A 20,832-nucleotide genomic window follows, 5' to 3' on the forward strand; every position below is an offset into this window, starting at 1 on the left:
GGTCTGCTTGAAACATGTTTGTATTACAGACTCAGTCAGGGAAAGGTTGAAAATATCAGTGAAGACACTTGCCAGTTGGTCAGCGCATGCTCGGAGTACACGTCCTGGGTATCCATCTGGCCTTGCGGCCTTGTGAATGTTGACCTGTTTAAAGGTCTTACTCACATTGGTTGCGGAGATCATGATCACACAGTCAGTGTTACTTGCCTCGAAGCGAGCATAGAAGTTATTTAGCTCGTCTGGTAGGCTCGTGTCACTGGGCAGCTATCGGTTGTGTTTCCCTTTGTAGTCTGTAATAGTTTGCAAGCCCTGCCACATCCAACAAGCATCGGAGCCGGTCTAGTACGATTAGATCTTAGTCCWGTATTGACGCTTAGGCTGTTTGATGGTTCGTCTGAGGTCAGAGTGGGATTTCTTATAAGCTTCTGGGTTAMAGTCCCGATCCTTGAAAGCAGCAGCTCTGCCCTTTAGCTCGGTGCGAATGTTGCCTGTAATCCATGGCTTCTGGTTTGAGTATGTACGTACAGTCAGTGTGGGGACGACGTCCTCGATGCACTTATTGATAAAGCCAGTGACTGATGTGGTGTACTCCTCAATGACATCCGAAGAATCCCGGAACATATTCTAGTCTGTGCTAGCAAAACAGTCCTGTAGTTTAGCATCTGCTTCATCTGACCACTGTTTTATAGACCTGGTGCTTCCTGCTTTAATTTGAGCTTGTAAGCAGGAATCAGGAGGATAGAGTTCTGGTCAGATTTGCCAAATGGAGGGCGAGGGAGAGCTTTGTACACGTCTCTGTGTGTGGAGTAAAGGTGGTCTATAATTTTTTTCCCTCTGGTTGCACATTTAACATGCTGATAGAAATTCGGTAAAACTGATTTAAGTTTCCCTGCATTAAAGTCACCGGCCACCATAACTGATGTTGATGTTGATATAAATGTTTGTCCTGTTTGTGAATTATGAGTGAACTGATTTAAAAAAAATACTTTCAGAGGTCATAGATGGAGAAGAAGGTCCTACAGGAAGAAAGTTAGAGCATCAGAAGGCCAGAGACAGTGAGGAGATACGAAACAGTGATGGATATGTGAAAATGAGAGAGATTGGTAAAAGAAAGGAAGTGGAGGTAGAGGTTACAAAAATCTGTACCTCCTGTGATGAAATGTCCATCATGGTTCTGGAGAACCAAGGCAATGCTAGGCCTATGACAGACTCCCAGACTCCATTGAAGGGCAAAGGAAAGCAACAACGTAACCTTCCATACAAGAGAACGGAAGGACTTCATGAGGAGATCAATTCAAAGGGTGAAATGCTTGAGGGTGGAAGACAAGTCAACTTCCCTGGGTGCCAGGTACAGAAACACAGAAGTCCGGGTGAGTTGGGTGATGTTGCAGGCTTCTGGAGAAAGGAGAAAAGAGTCCACAAGGAGAAAGATAGAGAGGAGAAGGACATAGTGGGCCAGACATGGCGAGACCAGGGGGGAAATGGCAGGGATCAATGGAATGGACAGACAGAGAGGGGTGGAGTTGGTAGGAGTAGAAGAGCTAGACAGAGAGGAAACCAGTTGCTGCTTTTTTCTAGGCAAAGGCAAAAGCACAGCAACTGGAATGACTCTCATCCATCAGAGAGCAGCTGTGACTGGAGGAGCAGGGAGAAAGAGGCGCCTGAGAAACATGTTGAGAGTAGGATGGATAGGCAGAGAGGTGAGAGGCCTCGGGATGGGGGAAAAGAGCTAAAGGAAAGAAATACTTTGATGTGTGTTAAATAAATATGATTTCAGATATCAGAAATTGGATTATAGAAGTTATTGGTAAATCCAGGCACATCATTGAAGGGGGAGTTCAGAGATGCAGCCATGGAATTACAGAGTACGATTAAAGATTACACATGATTCAGACAAAAGGAAATCCATTAATATTATTAATCACTAAGACAAAGTATGTTATTATATCCCTTTCTGCTAAGGGGTTGTGAGCGGGAAAACTATTTGATTAATATCCCTCCTCTTTTCGCGCTTCAATATCCGGCAAAGTTGAACGGTGACGGTCATTTCCACCTCCGACAGTTTCCGTGTGGCCACAATCAAGACACCCGCTGTAAACAAACTTTCAGTAACGGTTTAATTCCAGAAGAAGTACATTTAAACAAAAAGATATGCATATCAAAACAGGTGAGTTGTGGGTACCGGTAGCTATTAGCACATTACTTTGTGACTTTCTACTTTGCCAACGTTAGCAAAACGTTCTGAAATGAACACTCCCGGAGCCGGGGTGTTATGAAACTTATCTAACGTAATGTTAGCTAGCCAGGAAATTGTTTATTGTTCCAATGCATACTTGGAAGACGAACGGTAGATTGTATGGCCTTATTATAGTACCTCCTGCTTAGTTATAAGTTACTGTTTTAAATAAATTACGTTTCAGGTTAGTTGACGTTGGCTACTGTTAACGGTACATACACGTTGCTTTTCTGTTTCTTAGCAGACTAGCTAGCTAGTTAGCAAGTGGTTGGTTGGCAAGGCAGTTCGATAAGGTTATAACGTTAGTTACATAGCTATTTGCTCATATGACATACAACTTGAATAAAATGGTTAACTAGCTAGTTACAAGTAATTTAAGTGTCATTATAAAATTTGCCACTGGATTTTTTTTTCTGGATTCAGCTTAATCAGTAGCTAGCTAGGCCAACCGTGGCGTGCATTCTAGCTCTGCGTAGCTATGTGGCTAGCTAACGTTAGTTAGTCAGTTAACCCCAAGCCCCAACAAAACCTAACACAAGTTAAGATGCGTACTTTGATAGTTAGCTAGTTCATAATTTCACCAATATACCTTAACATAAATGCGTATTTTAAACTGTTCCCATTTTTTTATATTTTTAAATTATTAGGCGATTTTAACGATCTTCCTTTGCCTTATATATAACTTTAGGTACGTGGGAGGCCAACACAGTGTGCGAGTCTGACACCCTGTGTGATCCTGCTGGCCTTGTGTCCTCCACCAACCCAGAGGCGCACATTGGCAACCGCCGCCTATCACCTGGGTCTGGCAACTGTGGTGGAGGAGGTGGAGGCTGCCCAACTGGGGTTGACCAGCAGCCCTGCCAAGCTTCACCTCAGGCCCTCGAGGGCAACCTGAACGGACCCGCCCATGTACATGCCTTCACCTACCGTAGAGACAGAGATCGCAGAGGCCAGCACAAAGGCCGTGGCCCTCGCAGAGAGGGGCCCAGGGGGGCAGGGCGTGTAGCAGATAGGCCCCCGAAGCAGAGCCAGAAGGAGAGGTGGGTGGAGGACAGCCTGTCTCTACTAAAGCACCCACCTGCTTTTCCAGTGCAGGACAGCCCTGCCAAGCTGCAGCCAACCATCAGCTATGCCTCGAAGGTGAAGTCAGGGGCTGTGGGTGGAGTGCTGGAGGAGGAGGGCCGCCCAGCCATCGGTGTCCTGCTGCAGAACCAGTGGGGACTTAGTTTCATCAGTGAGGTCCTCCAAGCCACAGAGGGGTCAGTTCCCTGCCCTGCCCCCGTAGCACCACCTCAGCTCACATTTGGAGGTGAAACCGCCAACCCAACACAAGAGAGGCATCACACAGTCCAGGCCAGTGGTGAAATCCCAGTTCCTGTCACTACCTCAATCTCCATTGACCAGTACAGAGAGGAGGAAGCAAAGATCAATGGGAAGCTGCTTCTCACCTGTCGTCATCTAAAGGAGGCTCTGCGCTATCACACAATAGGTAAGGGCTGATGTGGTTGAGACCTCAATAATATATGAATTTATTATAAATGTTATTTTTCTGTTGCATCTGTCATAAAATTGTGGTTGACGTTATATGCATCCTAACTATACCTTGTTCATTTTTAGAATGGAATGTCACCTGCAACAAACAGAAAGAAGGTGAGATGTTCATCAGGAAGGTCCATTATTAGAATTTGGACCGGATTCTCCATGCTGGGCATTAGAATCTCTGAAGCAGGGCTCATAATTTAAAGGATGTTTTCAGACTTCTAAAGTAGTCTAATTGCAAGAGAAAGTCACATCCCACAACATCAGTGGTGTAAATTCAGTTTAGCTATATGCCTCCACCCCAAATTAATAGAAAATATGGTCACACAATAAAACCAGGAAATTAAACGGTGCTCATCTTTCCATTCATTTGGAATTGCGGTGTATAGCTAGATTTACACAACGACCGTAGTGGAACATGGTTTCATCTTGACATTACTTTCGAGGTTGGGGAAAAAAACAGACAAACGTTATTTCAAATTAAATTGTCTCTTTAATGGTTTGATTTGTTAAGTGTTGATATTTTATTGTCCCACCATAATACGTAAAAACYCCCAATAATACAAGACGGTTTAAARACAGATGGAACGATGAGACTGATCTATAAATGTGAAGGATCCGCTTGGACTACTGACTCATTTGTTCCAATTTGAAACGACGGGCTGTGGTCTCGGTTTAGTTATAAAAATCMTTGGTTTAAACGCGTAGAAGAATGTGCAATGCGTGCAGTGAAGAACAATCTCCTGTGGTTTCTCTGTCTGAGGGCACAGTCATTGAATTTTAGGTTGTCTCTCAATTCCATGGTATTTCTTTATGTTATCACTATCAACTGATTCCCCGTTGCTCTTCGGGGGGGGGGGGGTGTTCAATTGCTATCTGGATGAATTTGGATGTTTCTCTGTCAAGACCTTCAGTGGAGGCTTGAAATGATTTTAAGGAATCTCACCAGTGGAGTGTCGTCCGCATATTTAAAGAATCCATGGGCTGGGCATTTGTTGCTGTATAGTGTACACAGTATCGGTGATTGTACGCAACCTTACAGGGCTCCCTTGTTAACCTTTCTAGATGAAGAGATGGCAGGGTTAAATCTCACCTGACTACGGTTTACAAGGAATCTGATAATCCACTGAAGTTCACCAGCTTCTCAATAAGTAGATGGTGTTGAAAGCGCTACTGAAATCAAGAACACAATTTTCACTAGGCTATTTGCATACTCTAAGTGTTTGTGGTTATTCAACATGACCAGTAGGCAAATTGTTTTGGTTCTAGGAGAGATCCTACAAGTGACATCATTTAAACTTGCTGCATCTCGTCTGCAAAAACATTMGTATCATGCACCCTAATGGTTCTAAAGAAGGAAGGATACAACTTGATTTAAAAAAAAWWAAWAAATCTAGTGGGTTTCCCTTTTCAGAAGTTCTTGCTGCAGCCCCCAAGGGCTAGATTGTATGAGAGGTTTGACAATGCTGTCTTATTTTCTGTTTCAGATCCCAATAAGGTAGTTTGGTATAAGAACTCCCTGGACCAGCCAGCCTAGTGACGCATGGACCTGTCTGCCACAACACCCCCACACAACAACACACACATACACACACACACGCACTCAGGTCGATGTCTTTACACAAAGCCACACTGAGACACTTTGGACTAACTCCTTGATGAGATCCACAACTAGGGACTTTTCTAACGCCTTCAAAGGCCTGCCTTAATGAATTGGACCTGGAGTTCCTATCAGCTCAAAATGATTCGTTTTAATGTCGTGTTGAGCTGGTCTTTTAACAATCTTAAGAGCTGTCATTTTATTGTGAGGAACTGCAGTTTTATCAGACATTTTCTGTTGTGTCCTCTGTTGTGAGGGATCCGTCAAGCACTTTCTAATCTGTTGTGACCAATCCTTGGTACGCCTACCCTACCAGGTGTTTATTTTTTTCACAAATTTGAAAATGTTATACCTGCTTCATTTCACCGTATTTTACACGGGACAGATGTGTGATCATGTCTCCAGTTTACAGGGGTGCAGACAGCACAATAAGAACGCACCCTCCTCTGTCTGATCCTAATGCTGTTTTTTTTTGTACCCTGATTGGGTGAATGTTACTCATGAATCCATATGATTACTCATGATCACACTAGCTCAGTTTTTATGATTTGAAATTTTAAATATATATAAAAAAATACACTGGAGGATAAGTGAACAGTATTGCATAATAAAATTGAATGAACTTGACATGCCCCATGGTCTTACTGTAATGCTCATACTTCATTGTTTATCATTTTCACATACGATACATAAAACTCACAGCACAATTCGCTTTGTTAATAAGGCCAAGTTTAAAATGTATTTACCATTTTTTATTTTTTTGTAAACTGAGGGCTTGACTTACTTGTCGCCGAAGTTCAGCACGATTGAAATGTAAAGGTTATTTCCAATTTAGCCGACATGCAGTGTTTACTGTGAATGCAGTGCTGCTAACGCAAGAGCATTGCCTTTCAATTTCTATGGCGCTGAACACCTGCAATACGGACTGAATAAAGCCCAAAAATAATTGATTGTGATCCTTGGACGACTTGATTGGATAAATGCTCAGGAGGGGGGAAATCGGTTGCGTCTTGAGTTCCAAACTTGCCTAACTTTCTGCCTGAACAGATTTAAATATGTGGGGAAAAGGCATAGTGCCCTCACCTCTGGCGCAATGCATTGATTAGGGACCAGAAGATCACAGGTTCTAATCTTGCTGATCCCCATCCTCGAAAAAGGTACATTTCAGCTTTCCGTGTAAAGCACATTTTTATTTAACGTTAAGCAATATTGCCACCTGTCAATGATTTTAGAAGGGATGATTTAAATGGTTTGATAATCCAGATCTGTTTAGTTGTAAAGAAATCTAGCTACATTACAACGCATCACTGACTATCTCCGGAGGTGGTCAGGAAGATCTGATTACAATCACTTTTAAATGTATACATTTGTCAAAAAATATGGGCGCAATCAGAATGTTGACAAGATCAGGACACGTTAACACCAGGTATAAACGTGGCTATATTGTGGACTAGGGGCTGGATTAAATGCGTATCGCGGAAGATCTGCATTATATTGAAATTTAAAGGCATAGTTCCTGCGTTCGCGGAGACTTCATTCACAGTAAACGTGCATATGTTGGCTGAATCAGAAATGACTTATTTTAATGCGGATCTTCTGCGATACGGATTGAATCCAGCGCTAGAGAAAGCCAAAAAATACCGAAAGATAAAGTTTTCTCCAAATGCAGGAACATTGCCTTTACATTTCAATCGCGCTATAGCGCAGATTTTCTGCAGTCCGGATTTAATCTAAACCTAAAATACGAATGCGTGTGGCTAAAAACTGTTGTGTTGAGAGGTTCAGAACAATAGAAGTGAGGCATAGATAATTTCTACATTCTTTCCCTCCATCGTGACACAACGCATACAATCCAGGTAAAGGGAAGGTGGGTGCAAGTTAGAGCCTGTTGGGTAGTGAGCTGTCAATCTCTCCAGGTCACCTCCACTTCATCTGTTCTGTACCTGCCAACAACAATGTTTCTCTTGTCACTGGATGACAGCACAATATGGTAGACCTGTTGTCAAAAATATCCAGTTAACATCTCAATACACTTTCGTAAAATAGACAAGAACTTCCTGTAACAGTTTAGCAAAACATTTTATGTAAAGGGAATCACTGTACAATAGAATGAAAGGAAATCATTGTACTGTACAATATAAATATGATAAATCACTGTACTGTATAATAGAATATAAGGAAAGGGATTCACTGTATAATATAATGAAAGGGAATCATTTGAGTTGCAGGTATAGTGGAATTACCTTTGAGTGATCCATGAGTCTGACAGCTCAGTCGTCTGACCGGACCGGAACATCTCCCAGCCAGCCTGTGCAATCATTGCTCCGTTATCGATACAAAAGCTGTGACACAACGAAACAGAATATCACATTTTAATAACAGAAGGATGTACAAAGTTAAAGTACATTATGAAATTAGCATCAACATAAGCCATTTTACTTGTATTAGTTCATAAATAATAAAGGTAAGCATTGAATGTCTTAGTTACACTTGTCAGATCCCTTGTATTGAAAACATAGTATGCAGAACCTTACCTCTCATCTGTAGCGAAGAGCTTTGCACCTCTCTCCTTGCACATGACTCCCATCATCTCCTGCAGACGCAGATTACCTACAGAGCAAAACCCTCATCAGCATTCCTGAAGGGTTGTGTTTGAGTTGTGCCCGTCTATAATGAGTGGTCAGCCAGATTTACATGATATTACATCTCATGTGTTTTAATGAATTACATTGGAAAGCCCACAACCCCCACAATGAAGTACAGTTGACTTACAGCCAACGCCTCCAACGATGAGCACTTCCTGGGAGCTGCAGTGAGCCATGGCCCTCTCTGTGATCTCCACCAGCATGGAAAACAGGGTCTCCTACAGGACACACAAGTAGTGAACGGATCATTACACAGTGGTGTGCTCTGCCACCTCTCAGACAGTGATTGATGCCACCATGTAGCCGCCATCATTTTGAAGGGGAAGGGTGTTGCCGTGCCGATGCAGGAAACAGGCTGACAATGCACTGGGGCAGTTTATTGCTTTTGTTCTGACCTGTAGGGAGAAGCACAGGTCTTCTGCTGTACACTGATTACATTTCAACATCTTCCCAGCTGCTTCCTGAAAGAAAAGGGACAAATATGAACACAACAAACATGCACCCCTTATTATAACCACAGTCCATCTAACTATCACAAAAACCCTGTCTCTCCCCAACAATGCTATGCAACCCAATGCAATGTAACCCAATGCAATGCAACTCAATGCAGAATTTATTCCCACTTAAAGGCTCTGCATCTTACCTCGATATAGGATAAAATCCCAGAGAATGACACGTCCATCCCCTTCACTGTGTATGGAAGCTCTACATACTGTGTACCYCTGACAAAACAAACAGGAAATCAATGGTGTAAATATATACATATGAAAATATCAACTGGCCGACAGCAATTCCAAAGAAAACACATGTACTCACTTCTTGGCCATCTGCTCAATGTTGTATCCAGGGCTGGGATCATTGGAAATCTGAGCACAAACCATTTTGATTCATGAGAATGGTAAAACAATTCATACAAGGTATAGTCCGAGTCCACAATAAATCTTAAAGAGAAAAAAATTATGTTGCTATCTCGCTTTAAAAACAAGATGCATGAAAAGAGGAGCAAATTGAAAATGATATTCAGCAACTCTTGTAAGACGATGGAAGTGGACTACATGTTTCAGCATGTAGCCTTTATAGGAGCATTACTTAATCAGGTTTGTTTCAGTTTAGTCCCCCGAAGAGCCATGCAGAACTCACCTTTATCACCCTGGCAAACCTGTCCAGGCAGTTGCCCACTGCAATGTCGATGGTCTCACCAAATATCCTGTAGCGCCGCTCAGAGTATGCAATCACCTTCAGGAGGAAACATTGCATTAGAGCACAACTAAACCCAAAAACCTCAGTTGAGACAGGTATGAGTGCTAACTWAGGGGAAACCCTAAGAACTCTCAAGTTGTGCGGGGCATCCCAAGTCTGTCTTAGTAAGTATGTATGGGTGACTGACCTGTGTGTTACCCCCACTRACATATAGCACAGTGGGGTTATTGGMTTGCGTGATGAGGCGGCCCATCTCAATGTGGCCAATACAGTGGTTGACACCCAGGAGAGGCTTCCCCCACAGCTGGGCCACTGTGCGCGCCACCAGAGCCACCGTCACCAAGGGGGCCCCTGTCCTGGTAAATAATATTGTGTTGGTGAAAACTGAATGGTACTACAGGTCAGAAAAGGCCATTTCAGCTTTATAGGAATCATGACATAGAGTTCCTGACCCTTTTGTATGCCACGCAATCAACGTCAGCAGGCTTCAGCCCTGCCTCCTCCAGCGCCTCCTTCAGAACTGTTAGGATGACACTGCGGTGATGTCTGGCTGTCTCACTAGGCAGGAACCCTGGGATGGAGAGTTAGTCTGTTACTGCAACTACACACATGAGCATTAGGACAAACGCAATCGTTCAGTTGTCATTTGAGTCTACTTGAATTCAACCAACTTGCCTTGACCAGGGGTGTAATGTAGGTGCGTCTGGGGTTTGAGAGTACTTCCCCATCCCTCACAATGCCCACACCAATCTTGTTGGCACTGCCCTCAAATCCAATCACTACAGTCATGACAGCTAGAGAGGTTGAGGGAGATGGAGAATTATATTGTTATGAATAAAAAAAAACTTGTGCACATTGAAAGAATGTCGTAAATGTCATAGCTAGTGGTCTTGTGTGCATCTGAAAAAAATATGTTCAGAAGTGCGATGACATAGCTACAAATACCAGAAACAGTTGCATACATCAGTCATACAAGAATAAACAGTGCAATGTCAACGACTAAAAAGTACAAGTTGTTTTATTCATTCTTCAAAAGCAATACGAAAAGTAGAACATAAGCACTAGAATATAGATATAAAACAGTGTCATGTTTGTTAAAACTATTAGGAGCTCATTAGTTAGCTAACACTCGGGTTGCACACCAGGTGGCGATCTAGATCTACATCAATTATTATTTCACATGCCAAAAACGAAGGCACATTAAGAACAATTTCACGTGTTTTAAATAAAAACTTTATCATTTCAGTAGAGAATGCAAAAAGTGTAATACCAACCTTTCAGTTGCTGAGTATTTCGGGTTTCAGACAGTACTCTAGGCAGTGAGGACCCATAACAAGAGGTCGTTTGATGATTTCCTTACATAATTGTATCTTTCAAGGTATTGTATAACAAAACAAATTGGAAGCTAATTACAGACATTTAATGTTTGACGCAAACAAATACATAACATGCATAAAGAGCTGATACCTGGTGCGTTCACGGATTCAGAGGAAATCACATCAGGCATAATATAGGCAGCGCCTAACAGCAAATGCGTCTTGTGACAATGTTCCTCAAAACCCACTGCTTTGTTTTGGAGGAGACTGCCGAGTGTGACACGGTTGAATCCTTTGTTGTGAAAAAGCAAAGTAAGAATACTTTGGTTCTTCTCTACTCTAGTTCAATTCTTAATTTGCAAAGAAGTAGCAGTAGCAGCATTAGTTGCATTCATTTTCTGCCAGATTGCTCGTGCACATTTCCCCCATTTATTCAGACTCGATCTTCATTCGACATGGATTGAGCCATAGGCCGCACATAAAGTTATGTATATGTCCTAGCWAACTAGCTTATTATCAAAGATTCGCCTGTTTTTGCAGTAGTTACAGAATTGTTAAATGGATATGTAATGCAGTAATGTAAACATCTTTATCACATATCTGGCGTACAAACTAGTAGCTATTGTGGCAGTAGCTGATGAGCTAAGCATCGCTATAGTATTTGCTAAATTGGCTGCTATAAATAAAGCTAATGACTAGATCATATGTTTTTCTTTTCCCAGCGGCGGCGCGTGTGTACTTGTGTGTGCGTGTTGTGTGTCTTCGGGGCGTGTGTGGGATAAGAACGAGTGCAAGTATGTCGAAAAGATCGAAGAAAAATGAGCAGGAGGCTGGAGATGGTGACCATGACAACGGCACAGGTGAGACATCTAGTCAATTGATGTTAACTGTTTTTTGCGATATGTATCTTACTTACAGTATGTCTGAAGCAGAACAGAATACAAATGGAAAGAACATACTGTTACATCAGTCTCACTACCCCTCCTGTTTTCTCTGTTACCTTACAGCTTCCGCTGCCAAGAAAGGAAAGAAGGTCAAGGAACCAGAGGCCCCCATTCTGTACAGTGACCCTCCTGATAAGATGAACAGCAAAGATGGTCGTGCTGCTAACATGAAGATCACCTCCTGGAATGTGGATGGGCTCAGAGCTTGGGTCAAGAAGAAGGGCCTTGATGTGAGTTTGGGAACCACAGAGTCCAAAGCTGCATTACGACTTGGCATTGAGCTATAAATCAAATTGTATTAGTCACATGCGCCGAATACCACAAGTGTAGACCTTACAGTGAAATGCTTACTGACAAGTCCCTTGCCAACAATGCAGTTTTAAAAATATGAATAAGAATAATAAATAAAAATAACAAGTAGTTAAAGAGCAGCAGTAAAATAACAATAGCGAGACTATATACAGGGGTACTGGTACAGAGTCAATGTGCAGAGGCACCGGTTAGTTGAGCTATAGTGCATAGAATTGTTAACTACACATGTGAAATAAGTCCACACACTACAGTTATACAATGCATGAGATTTAAACATTGAGTGTCTATGAACGTCTGTTTAATACTATTGTCTGGTTCATTCATCTGCACAGTGGCTGCACCTTTACATGGCAGTGCAATGTGAAGGAGCTGACTGGTTATTTTCCCTCTCTCTTGCCCAGTGGGTGCGTGACGAGGCCCCAGATGTGCTGTGCCTACAGGAGACGAAGTGCGCTGAGAAGTCCCTTCCTGATGAAATCACCTCCATGCCCGAGTTCCCCCACAAGTACTGGGCTGGCTCTGATGAGAAGGAGGGCTATAGCGGGGTAGCTATGCTGTGCAAGACTGAGCCCCTCAAAGTTACCTATGGCATTGGTGAGTGAATGGCTGATCCTGGTTACTCTAGTTGGCTGTGAATGTCTTAACTTTACTCATTCAGACTGTTCTCTCCAGGTGTCCTAGTTAACCTGCCTATCCCCAATCTGTCTGCAGGTAAAGAGGAGCATGATAAGGAGGGCCGTGTTATCACTGCTGAGTTCCCCACCTTCTTCCTGGTCACCGCCTACGTGCCCAACTCTGGCCGAGGCCTGGTGCGCCTGGACTATCGCAAGACCTGGGATGTGGAGTTCAAGGCCTACCTGAGCGACCTGGACAAGCGCAAGCCCCGTGGGGATCTGAACCGTGGCCCATGAGGAGATCGACCTGAAGACTCCAAAGGCAACAAAAAAAACGCAGGCTCACAGCAGAGGAGCGTGAGGCTTCAATCAGCTGCTGTGCTGCAGGCTCACTGACAGCTTCCGCGAGCTGTACCCCGAGCAGGCCAACGCGTACACCTTCTGGACCTACATGATGAACTCTCGGTCTAAGAATGTAGGCTGGCGTCTGGACTACTTTGTGTTGTCCTCTGCTCTACTGCCAGGCCTTTGTGATAGCAAGATCCGCAACCAAGCTATGGGCAGTGACCACTGCCCCATCACTCTACASATGGTTGTGTAGATCAGTCTGGCCAAAGTGCTRGATCAATTGTTTCCCAGTTCAATAGTTTTGGCAGTGTGGCCATGCATTGTTTTCTCATGTTAAATGTGACCTAGGTGGCGGACCTCAGATGAAGTCATGGCATTCCTAACTACTGAAACTAATCTGTATGCCGGTGTGCACACTCAACATGAGTGAAACATCAGAACCTACTGAAACTGGGATTCTCAAAKGAGTTTACTTTCACCTCAAATCTTAAATTGTATAAACTAGTCACAATTGTCCTGTCACCCATTTTTGAAGTGACTATTCAACACTGTCCTTTACTTTCCACACAAACACAATGCACTCTTAAGTGACATCTGGTAACAAACTGCATAATCCCTGCAAGTCCTCTTGAGGCACTGTGTTCTTTAAACATGTGAAACTGATGTTGGTGCTAAATAACTGCTAGTCTGTCATTGAAACATTGCTCCTTTGAAGGGAATGTGAGTCCTATTTTGTTAATTAATATTATATATAATGGTAATGAAGTCATTACCATTAAGTGAATTGATCAATTAAATCATGGTACAGATTTAGCATGCAAACATTCAGACCCAGATTGATGGCCAGTATTAAGATTGTCAAATGGTTCAACCTCTGCAAAGCTGATATGAGACCAATGTCAGTGGTATCTCACCCCTTACTGCCAATGTTCGGAGCAAAGTTTCTAAGACATGCCTGTTTTGTAAAAAACAAAAAATCCCAAACCATAGCTTGAGTTTTTAGATGGTAAATGTACCATCGATCTAATAAAGTTTAGTTTTTACGTATGCTTGAGTTTCCTTTTTATTAGTAGGTTTAAGTTGAGATTTTCATTACAAAGACAGTAACAATTTGTATTGTTCATTGAAGTCTCTTCATTAAAACTCATTTGAGCTACAACTCTATGAAAATACAATGTACTATACATATGAAATGCATTTTAGCAGAAGGACACGAGGCACAATTCTTTTAGTACTTCTACATTGTTATAATCAACAAAAACAAAATTTTGTCCGGGATTAATTGCAGCCAGGGCTCTACAAGATTAAATCCAGGCCAAAGTTGTGTCACATGAGTGATTCAGCTCACAGAAGAGCTGTATGTGCCTTGATGAAGTAACAACGACACAGTATTTCTATCATTATTTCAGTTTAGGAAAGCCGGAAAGAATTCAAATGCATTTCATGAATCCTTAGATTAGGAATTATCACTAATATACTGAACAAAAATATAACGTGTAATCATGTTTCATGTGCTGAAATAAAAAATCCCAGGTATGTTTCATACTCACAAAAAACGTATTTCAATTTTCATGCACAAATTGTTTACGTCCATGTTAGGGAGCATTTTACCCGTGCCAAAATAATACATCCACCTGACAGGTGTGACATATCAAGAAGCTGATTAAACAGCATTATCATTATTTAACTAGTTAAGTCATGTAAAACCCAATTTTTATTTTACAATGATAGCCAAACTCTCCCCTAACCAGAAGACGGCTTGGCAAATTGTCCGCCGCCCTATGGCACTCCCGATCACGGCCGGTTGTGATACAGCCCGGGATTGAACCAGGGTCTGTAGTGACGTCTCTAGCACTGAGATGCAGTGCCTTAGACCGCTGTGCCACTCGGGAGCCCAAGGATCTGATGGGAGCTCACAGGTGCACCTTCTGCGGGGGACCATAAAAGGCCACTTTAAAATKTGCRGTTTTGTCACAACACAATGCCACAGATGAGGCGTCAAGTTTTGAGGGAACGTGCAATTGTTATGCTGACTGCAGGAATGTCCACCAGAGCTGTTGGCAGAGCTGTTGGCGGTCTCACAACCGCAGACCACGTGTAACCACGCCAGCCCAGGACCTCCACATCCGGCTTCTTCACCTGCGGGATCATCTGAGACCAGCCACCGACAGCTGATGAAATGGAGGAGTATTTCTGTCTAATAAAGCCGTTTTGAGAGGAAAAACTCATTCTGACTGACTGGCTGGGTCTGGCTCCCCAGTGGGTGGTCCTAAACCCTCCCAGGCCCACCCCTGGCTGCACCCCTGCCCATTCATGTGAAATCCATAGATTATGGCCTAATGAATTTATTTCAATTGAATGATTTCCTTATATGAACTGTAACTCACTAAAATCTTTGAATATGTTGCATATTGAATTTATATTTTTATTCAGTATTTATATTTTAACACTCCTGGTTGTCTACACAGTCGACAGCTAACTCACCATTACATTCTACCAAATCATTTGACTGAAGTCTGGACAGAGACACAATCATGCCTCAGTAAATCTTAGTGGCATGAGTCTGCTGGTGCATCTTGAGGTGATATGACTGTTTGAACCCTTTGCCACACTCTGAACACAGGTAGGGTTTCTCTCCTGTGTGGGTTCTCAGGTGTCTCTTTAGACGGTTGGCGCTGAGAAAGCTCTTGTCACAATGGGTGCAGGAGTAAGGCCGTACCCCTGTGTGGTAGCGCAGGTGAATGGTCAGGTAGCAGGACTGGGTGAACTGCTTCCCGCAGTGGGAGCACTGGAACGGCTTGTGGCCCGTGTGGAAGCGCTCATGCTTTAGAAGCTCCGCATGGGAGAAAAACCCTTTSCCACAATCGGAGCACAGGAACGGTCTCTCCCCCGAGTGGGTTAGCTCGTGCCTGGTCAGTGTGGCCTTGTACACAAAGGTCTTGTCGCACTGCGAGCAGCTGAACACGTTCTCTCTGGTGTGGCAGCGTTCGTGTTTCTTCATGTTCCTCTCCCTCTTGAAGCTCTTCCCACAGAATGAGCACATGAAAGGCATTTCTTCAGAGTGGATCTTCATGTGACTTACCAGCCCTCCCTTGTAGAGGAAACCCTTTCCACACTGCTTGCACTGRTGTGGCCTCTCTTTCAGGTGGGTGCGCTGGTGTGCGGTCAGAGCAGCCTTGTAGGCAAAGTTCTTGCCACAGCTGCAGACATGCAACCTCTCCTCTTGGTGTGTGAGCAGGTGCCTGTTAAGGTAYGTACTACTGCTGAATCCCAAGTCACACCTTGGGCATTTGTAAGAGAGCTCAGCCTCGGTGGCRTTCTCCGTGTGAGTCCGGAGGTGTCTTACCAGCGCAGACTTCCAGGAGAACCGCCGGTCGCATTCCGAACACCGATACACACCGTTCTCCATGTGGTTCTTCTTGTGCTCTGTGTACGCTGACAAGGACTTGAAGTTCTGCCCACAGATCAGACAGTCATGCTTGCGCCCATCCTTGTGTGTCTGTTTGTGCCTCTCTAGTGACTGCTTGAAGGAGAAGCGGCGTCCGCACTGAGGGCACACGTATGGGCGCTCGCCGGTGTGGACGCGCCGATGGTATTTCAGTAAGGACTGAAACTTGTAGCTGCTGTTACAGTCTGGGCAATCATAGTGTCCAGCTTGGCCTGTTTGGTGCGGAGCGGACAGAGCGTCTTCCTGTACTTCCCCCGAGTGGTTCGTCTCAATATGCTGCTGGACGGACGCCTCGTCTGAGTTGACGAATGAGCACTCGGGACAGGAGAATGGACACCACCCTGAAGGACCAACAAAGTAAAAGTGAAAACCTGATGGATTCAATAAGGGCAGGATACAAACAATTATTTAAGCAATGTAYGTAACAAAATAATACATGTAGGTAACCACTCAACAGACCAAACAATTACACACTTATGCAAAACTAATAAGGTAATACATGTATCTGTACCTRTATCTSCTTCCTTTGTTGAGACCACTGGYGAGCCATAGGAGTGTTCCTCACTGTTGAAGATAAACAAGTAGGTAGAGGGCAATTCCAAGGTAACAAAGTGACACAGAGACTCAGATTTTTCACATTAAAATGTATGTCAAACAAAAACCAATGATTGCAAAGTTAAACAAACCATACAACTATGCACAAGGACTACGTTGAACAATTTCCACAGAATTTTTCAAGGATACATTTACTTGATAAACAGTAGTTTGGTAACAGAATGACATTTTGTGCTGTCTGTTACCAAACTTAGTTTTTTGTTTGACATACATTTTAAAGTAAAAAAATCTGAGTCTCAGTGTCACTCTGTTACTGTGGAATTGCCCGCCTAAAGCATTAATGCCATGAGATGACAGTTGAGTAACATTTTATTTCTCACTTAAAATACCAAACTTGTTATTTAACCTTAAAAACTGTCTGCATCCATCTACTTTACCTCTTAAAATGCAATGGTGTGAAACCCTGGGGGTTCATCAAGCTTCCACCCGTCCTCCTCTTTGGGGTGGCAACCTTTCCYTTGAGCTTCTGCAGGTTCACCATCTGCACCTTCAAGGTCGGTTTCGTTTTCCTACCACTGGTACGGACCTTGACAAGTGTTACGACCTTGTCCAGAAGTCCAGGCACCAACACTGCAGGCTCAGACGAAGTGGACTGACCAGACTGACCATCTCCTTCCTGTTGTTTGAGACCCGCTCCTTCCTGTGGATTGTGACAGGATTTCCCTCCATCCTCCAACACAGGGGGTTCAATAGCCACCTCTCCTACAATGTCTTTAATCCCTATATCCTCTTTCTCAGACTTCAGGCTTTTTGTAAGTTCCTGCGTTTTGACCTCAGTGCCCTCTGTGTGAGCCTTCAGGTGTCTCACCATAGCCGACGCCCAGTTGAACTTCCTGTGGCACTGTGAGCACTGGTAAGCGCCTTGCTCCATATGGCTCTTCTTGTGCTCTGTGCGGGCTGACAAGGACTGAAAGGTCTCCCCACAGATCAAGCAGTCGTAAACGCGCCCATCCTTRTGTGTCTGTTTGTGCCTGTCCAGAGACTGCCTGAAGGAGAAACACCGGCCGCACAGATGGCACACATACGGGCGCTCTCCTGTATGGATGACCTGGTGGGCTATTAGTGCAGAGGCAAACTTGAAGCTCTTCTCACAGACTGAGCAGATGTGTGGCCCAGAGGATGTTTGGTGATGGGAGGATGCTGGGTCATCCTCGGCTTCTTCTAGATGCGAGTTGTTCTCCAAGCCCCTCTCTTCATGGTCCTCCATCACTTTCTCCTCTTCCTCCACTTCTTCAACGGGCGTTTCTTTAGGCTCTTCTTCCTTGTCCTCCATGGTCTGTCCTTCGTCATYGTTCCCATCCTCCACCTCCTCCTGACTCAAACCTAATTCAACCTCTTCATAATCTGTCAGAGTTACAATTTCCACCTCGAAGTCATCCACAAACTCCTGCGAGGGTTCTGACTGGTTGTCACAGGTGGTCTGCTCAGTGCTGATCACCGTTCTACTGTGTGGCGGGATGGAGAGAGAGGACAGGATGCAGTCGCCCATGGCGCAGGGGGGTACTGTTCAAAGAGAGGATGCTACAATTAAAGTCAATCCATTTGGATGAATGCCATGTGCAGTTTTAAAATAGGATGCATTMATTTGCTACGTGTCACCCACCATGTTGCTCCAAATGCCCAAGACGTTTATGGTGCTGGAGCAGACTCTTCAGATCTGCTGGATGAGATATAACATGGGCACAATCATCCAAGACTGAGGGGGCAGTACCGAGCCATGCCATTGTCTGGGGGATAGATAAAATAATAGATATGTATCTACTGAATATTCCACTTCACATGGTTCCTTGCACAGTTKAATTAATCTGGTACTGCACAATGATTATTAAACAGTAGATGTGAATGGAAGGTATTCTTTCCCTCACCTGTGCGAGGTCAGGGGTCGGTAACAGTTGAACCAATCTGGASAGGAACTCCCACAGTAGAGTCTGCAGCTCGATGTCATATTGTGGTCCATACTCCACTGGGAATATCTCCTGAGGGACACAGATGAGGAAGAAAACCCTCCACATTATTTAATATACAGGTAAATGCAATGCAAAAAACACTTTACTTCATTGACCTGTAAATCCAATGCAAGAGGACATGTGTTCTATGAAGTCTCACTGTGAAAAAATGCTCTCTCTCATCAGGGTCTTTAAGCAGGGTCTGGACCAGCTCCAGAAAATTAGTCTCTGACGACTCCACCTCTGTGTCACTTACCTGTAGRATACATCAAATAAGGACACATTTGTCCAACATAGTTTATCTATAGCAGTGCATTTCACTCCACAGTTATTCCAGTCTACTCCTCCAGGAAGAAGGTATTCATTGAAGATCAACTTACATCATTACTGAAGTGGGTAAGTGGTTGAATCATGTACAGCTGGGTTAAGATGACCTGAGGTTCTACAGGATGCTCACTGCGACACAACTCCAGAATGTGCTGCAATAACACATACCCCATGCACCGTTATYCATTAGTTATATAGTTATAGTACGTCAGACTGTTAMCATGGTCACCCCATGGCTTTTCAATCTGAAAAAGWCGCACAAAAAAATATGCWGTAGTCTCTACAAGCCAGAATGTTGAATAAAATGATATTTACACTCAATTCACCGGTTGCCCGTGCTGTTGTCCTTTTGGCAGTAGGAAATAWAGATAACATTTCCACGGTTTGTATTTTCTATCTCCTGACGCATTGCACATGATGCAYAATATGCAAACAATAGCCGAACGTAACCAAAYGTTGTCGACCGAAGCATGTCCCCTTCGCAATCAGCTGGAACCGCATGCGATATACTACAAATGAAAAGTTGTCAACGTTTGGTCACGCTTGGCCCTTGTTAAGATATTGTGCAGGTGTTTACGTCCCATGCATCAGTATTGAAAACATATACAGACCAGCGTACTGAAAGTCGGGCTAATAACACTTCACTGTGGATATTTTGTCACCGATTACCTCCGACATAAGGATACAAATCAGCAGACAACAGGTAAAGTTTGTCCAAATKAAGTTTATTCAACATTCTGACTTGTAAAGGGAMTGTTTTGAAATTAGTGTGCCGACACGAGACTAAATCTTCCACTCTTGGATTCTAAAAGGGATCCGAATACATCAGGGCTCTATCTATGCCTCTACACTCACTCATTAGGGTTGTAACACTCACCCTTGCTCGCAATCCCAAAATAAGTTGGGCCCTGTGCCTATAGAYCAGCAACTCCGGGACCATCTCTGTCACCAGGGAGACAAACTCCGCCAGCATTGCATAATTCATGGCATCTCGCTGTTGCACCACCTGCCATATGGACGCTGACATAAGCTGAATGGGTGGAACCAAGAGGCAGAGGGAGAGGAGAGGGAGACCTAAAACAGCATGGAAAAATGAATAATAAGGGTGCAATCAGACAGAACGTCAAATGCATACACTGTATATACAAAAGTATGTGGACACCCCTTCAAATGAGTGGATTTGGCTATTTCAGCTACACCAGTTGCTGACAGATGTATAAAATCTAGCACACAGCCATGCAATCTTCATAGACAAACATTTTCAGTAGAATAGCCTTACTGAAGAGCTCAGTGACTTCCAACGTGCTGTAACCGATGTGAAATGGCTGGCTTGTTAGCGGTGGTGCGCGCTATTAGCGTTTCAATCGGGTGACGTCACTCGCTCTGAGACCTGAAGTAGTTGTTCCCCTTGCTCTGCAAGGGCCGCGGCTTTTGTGGCGCGATGGGTAACGATGCTTCGTGGGTGACTGTTGCTGGAGCTTGTGCTACCAGCGGCATCTTCAGAATGCCTTTCTTCTTCAGAGGGTTCGGACATTTCTTCTCCAAAGGTTAGCTCTGACATGCTTGTGCCACCAGTGGCACCCTCAGAATGTGGTGAGTTCTGAGGGTCCCTCGCCAGTGGCCCATCTTCCAGCACATCTGGGGTTTCTTTTTCAGCGTGCTCCGGCTGTGCTTCCCCGAGGTCTGTTCTGATACCCCCGCACTAGTCCTCTCACCAATGTCCATTTCTTGTATATCGTTCA

General features: G+C 43.9%; 4 protein-coding genes across 4 annotated transcripts in view; 2 read left to right on the forward strand and 2 right to left on the reverse strand.

Annotated features, from left to right (window-relative positions):
- Positions 1–2,028: 2,028 nt before the first annotated feature.
- si:ch211-214j24.10 (uncharacterized) lies at positions 2,029–6,002 on the forward strand. The gene is made up of 4 exons (XM_024139065.2): positions 2,029–2,167; positions 2,925–3,725; positions 3,854–3,886; positions 5,263–6,002. Exons 1-4 carry the CDS (start codon positions 2,152–2,154, stop codon positions 5,310–5,312), a joined length of 900 nt encoding a protein of 299 aa, XP_023994833.1. The 5' UTR covers positions 2,029–2,151; the 3' UTR covers positions 5,313–6,002.
- Positions 5,166–10,661, reverse strand: osgep (O-sialoglycoprotein endopeptidase). Its single transcript, XM_024139066.2, has 12 exons — positions 10,495–10,661; positions 9,904–10,014; positions 9,659–9,800; positions 9,408–9,576; positions 9,161–9,256; positions 8,837–8,886; positions 8,664–8,742; positions 8,416–8,481; positions 8,148–8,238; positions 7,910–7,985; positions 7,619–7,717; positions 5,166–7,318 (listed from the first exon to the last, which is right to left on the reverse strand). Exons 2-12 carry the CDS (start codon positions 10,007–10,009, stop codon positions 7,279–7,281), a joined length of 1,014 nt encoding a protein of 337 aa, XP_023994834.1. The 5' UTR covers positions 10,010–10,014; positions 10,495–10,661; the 3' UTR covers positions 5,166–7,278.
- An 80-nt stretch (positions 10,662–10,741) lies between these two features.
- apex1 (APEX nuclease (multifunctional DNA repair enzyme) 1) lies at positions 10,742–13,795 on the forward strand. The gene is given in 6 exon segments (XM_024139064.2): positions 10,742–10,848; positions 11,259–11,396; positions 11,544–11,710; positions 12,194–12,386; positions 12,504–12,691; positions 12,693–13,795. Coding segments are annotated over 6 exon segments (1,098 nt in total). The 5' UTR covers positions 10,742–10,751; the 3' UTR covers positions 13,008–13,795.
- The window catches only part of LOC112071646 (uncharacterized), a 51,174-nt gene continuing 44,062 nt past the window's right edge, over positions 13,721–20,832 (reverse strand). Inside the window, exons 19-26 of the mRNA XM_070439465.1 lie at positions 19,968–20,164; positions 19,144–19,242; positions 18,924–19,019; positions 18,683–18,793; positions 18,421–18,544; positions 17,195–18,320; positions 16,714–16,766; positions 13,721–16,543 (exon numbers count right to left, since the gene is read on the reverse strand). Coding sequence (XP_070295566.1) covers positions 15,294–16,543; positions 16,714–16,766; positions 17,195–18,320; positions 18,421–18,544; positions 18,683–18,793; positions 18,924–19,019; positions 19,144–19,242; positions 19,968–20,164 — 3,056 coding nt within the window. The 3' untranslated portion in view covers positions 13,721–15,293. The remainder of the gene's footprint in view (positions 16,544–16,713; positions 16,767–17,194; positions 18,321–18,420; positions 18,545–18,682; positions 18,794–18,923; positions 19,020–19,143; positions 19,243–19,967; positions 20,165–20,832) is intronic.

The sequence above is a fragment of the Salvelinus sp. IW2-2015 genome, unplaced genomic scaffold (assembly GCF_002910315.2).
Source record: "Salvelinus sp. IW2-2015 unplaced genomic scaffold, ASM291031v2 Un_scaffold1672, whole genome shotgun sequence".
Lineage (NCBI taxonomy): Eukaryota > Metazoa > Chordata > Actinopteri > Salmoniformes > Salmonidae > Salvelinus > Salvelinus sp. IW2-2015.

What these genes read in the sequence shown, in the direction of transcription:
- si:ch211-214j24.10 (XM_024139065.2), top strand. An exon ending in TCTGCGCTATCACACAATAG is followed by an intron (nt 3,726 to 3,853) that starts GTAAGGGCTGAT and finishes GTTCATTTTTAG; the next exon opens with AATGGAATGTCACCTGCAAC. An exon ending in CTGCAACAAACAGAAAGAAG is followed by an intron (nt 3,887 to 5,262) that starts GTGAGATGTTCA and finishes TTTCTGTTTCAG; the next exon opens with ATCCCAATAAGGTAGTTTGG.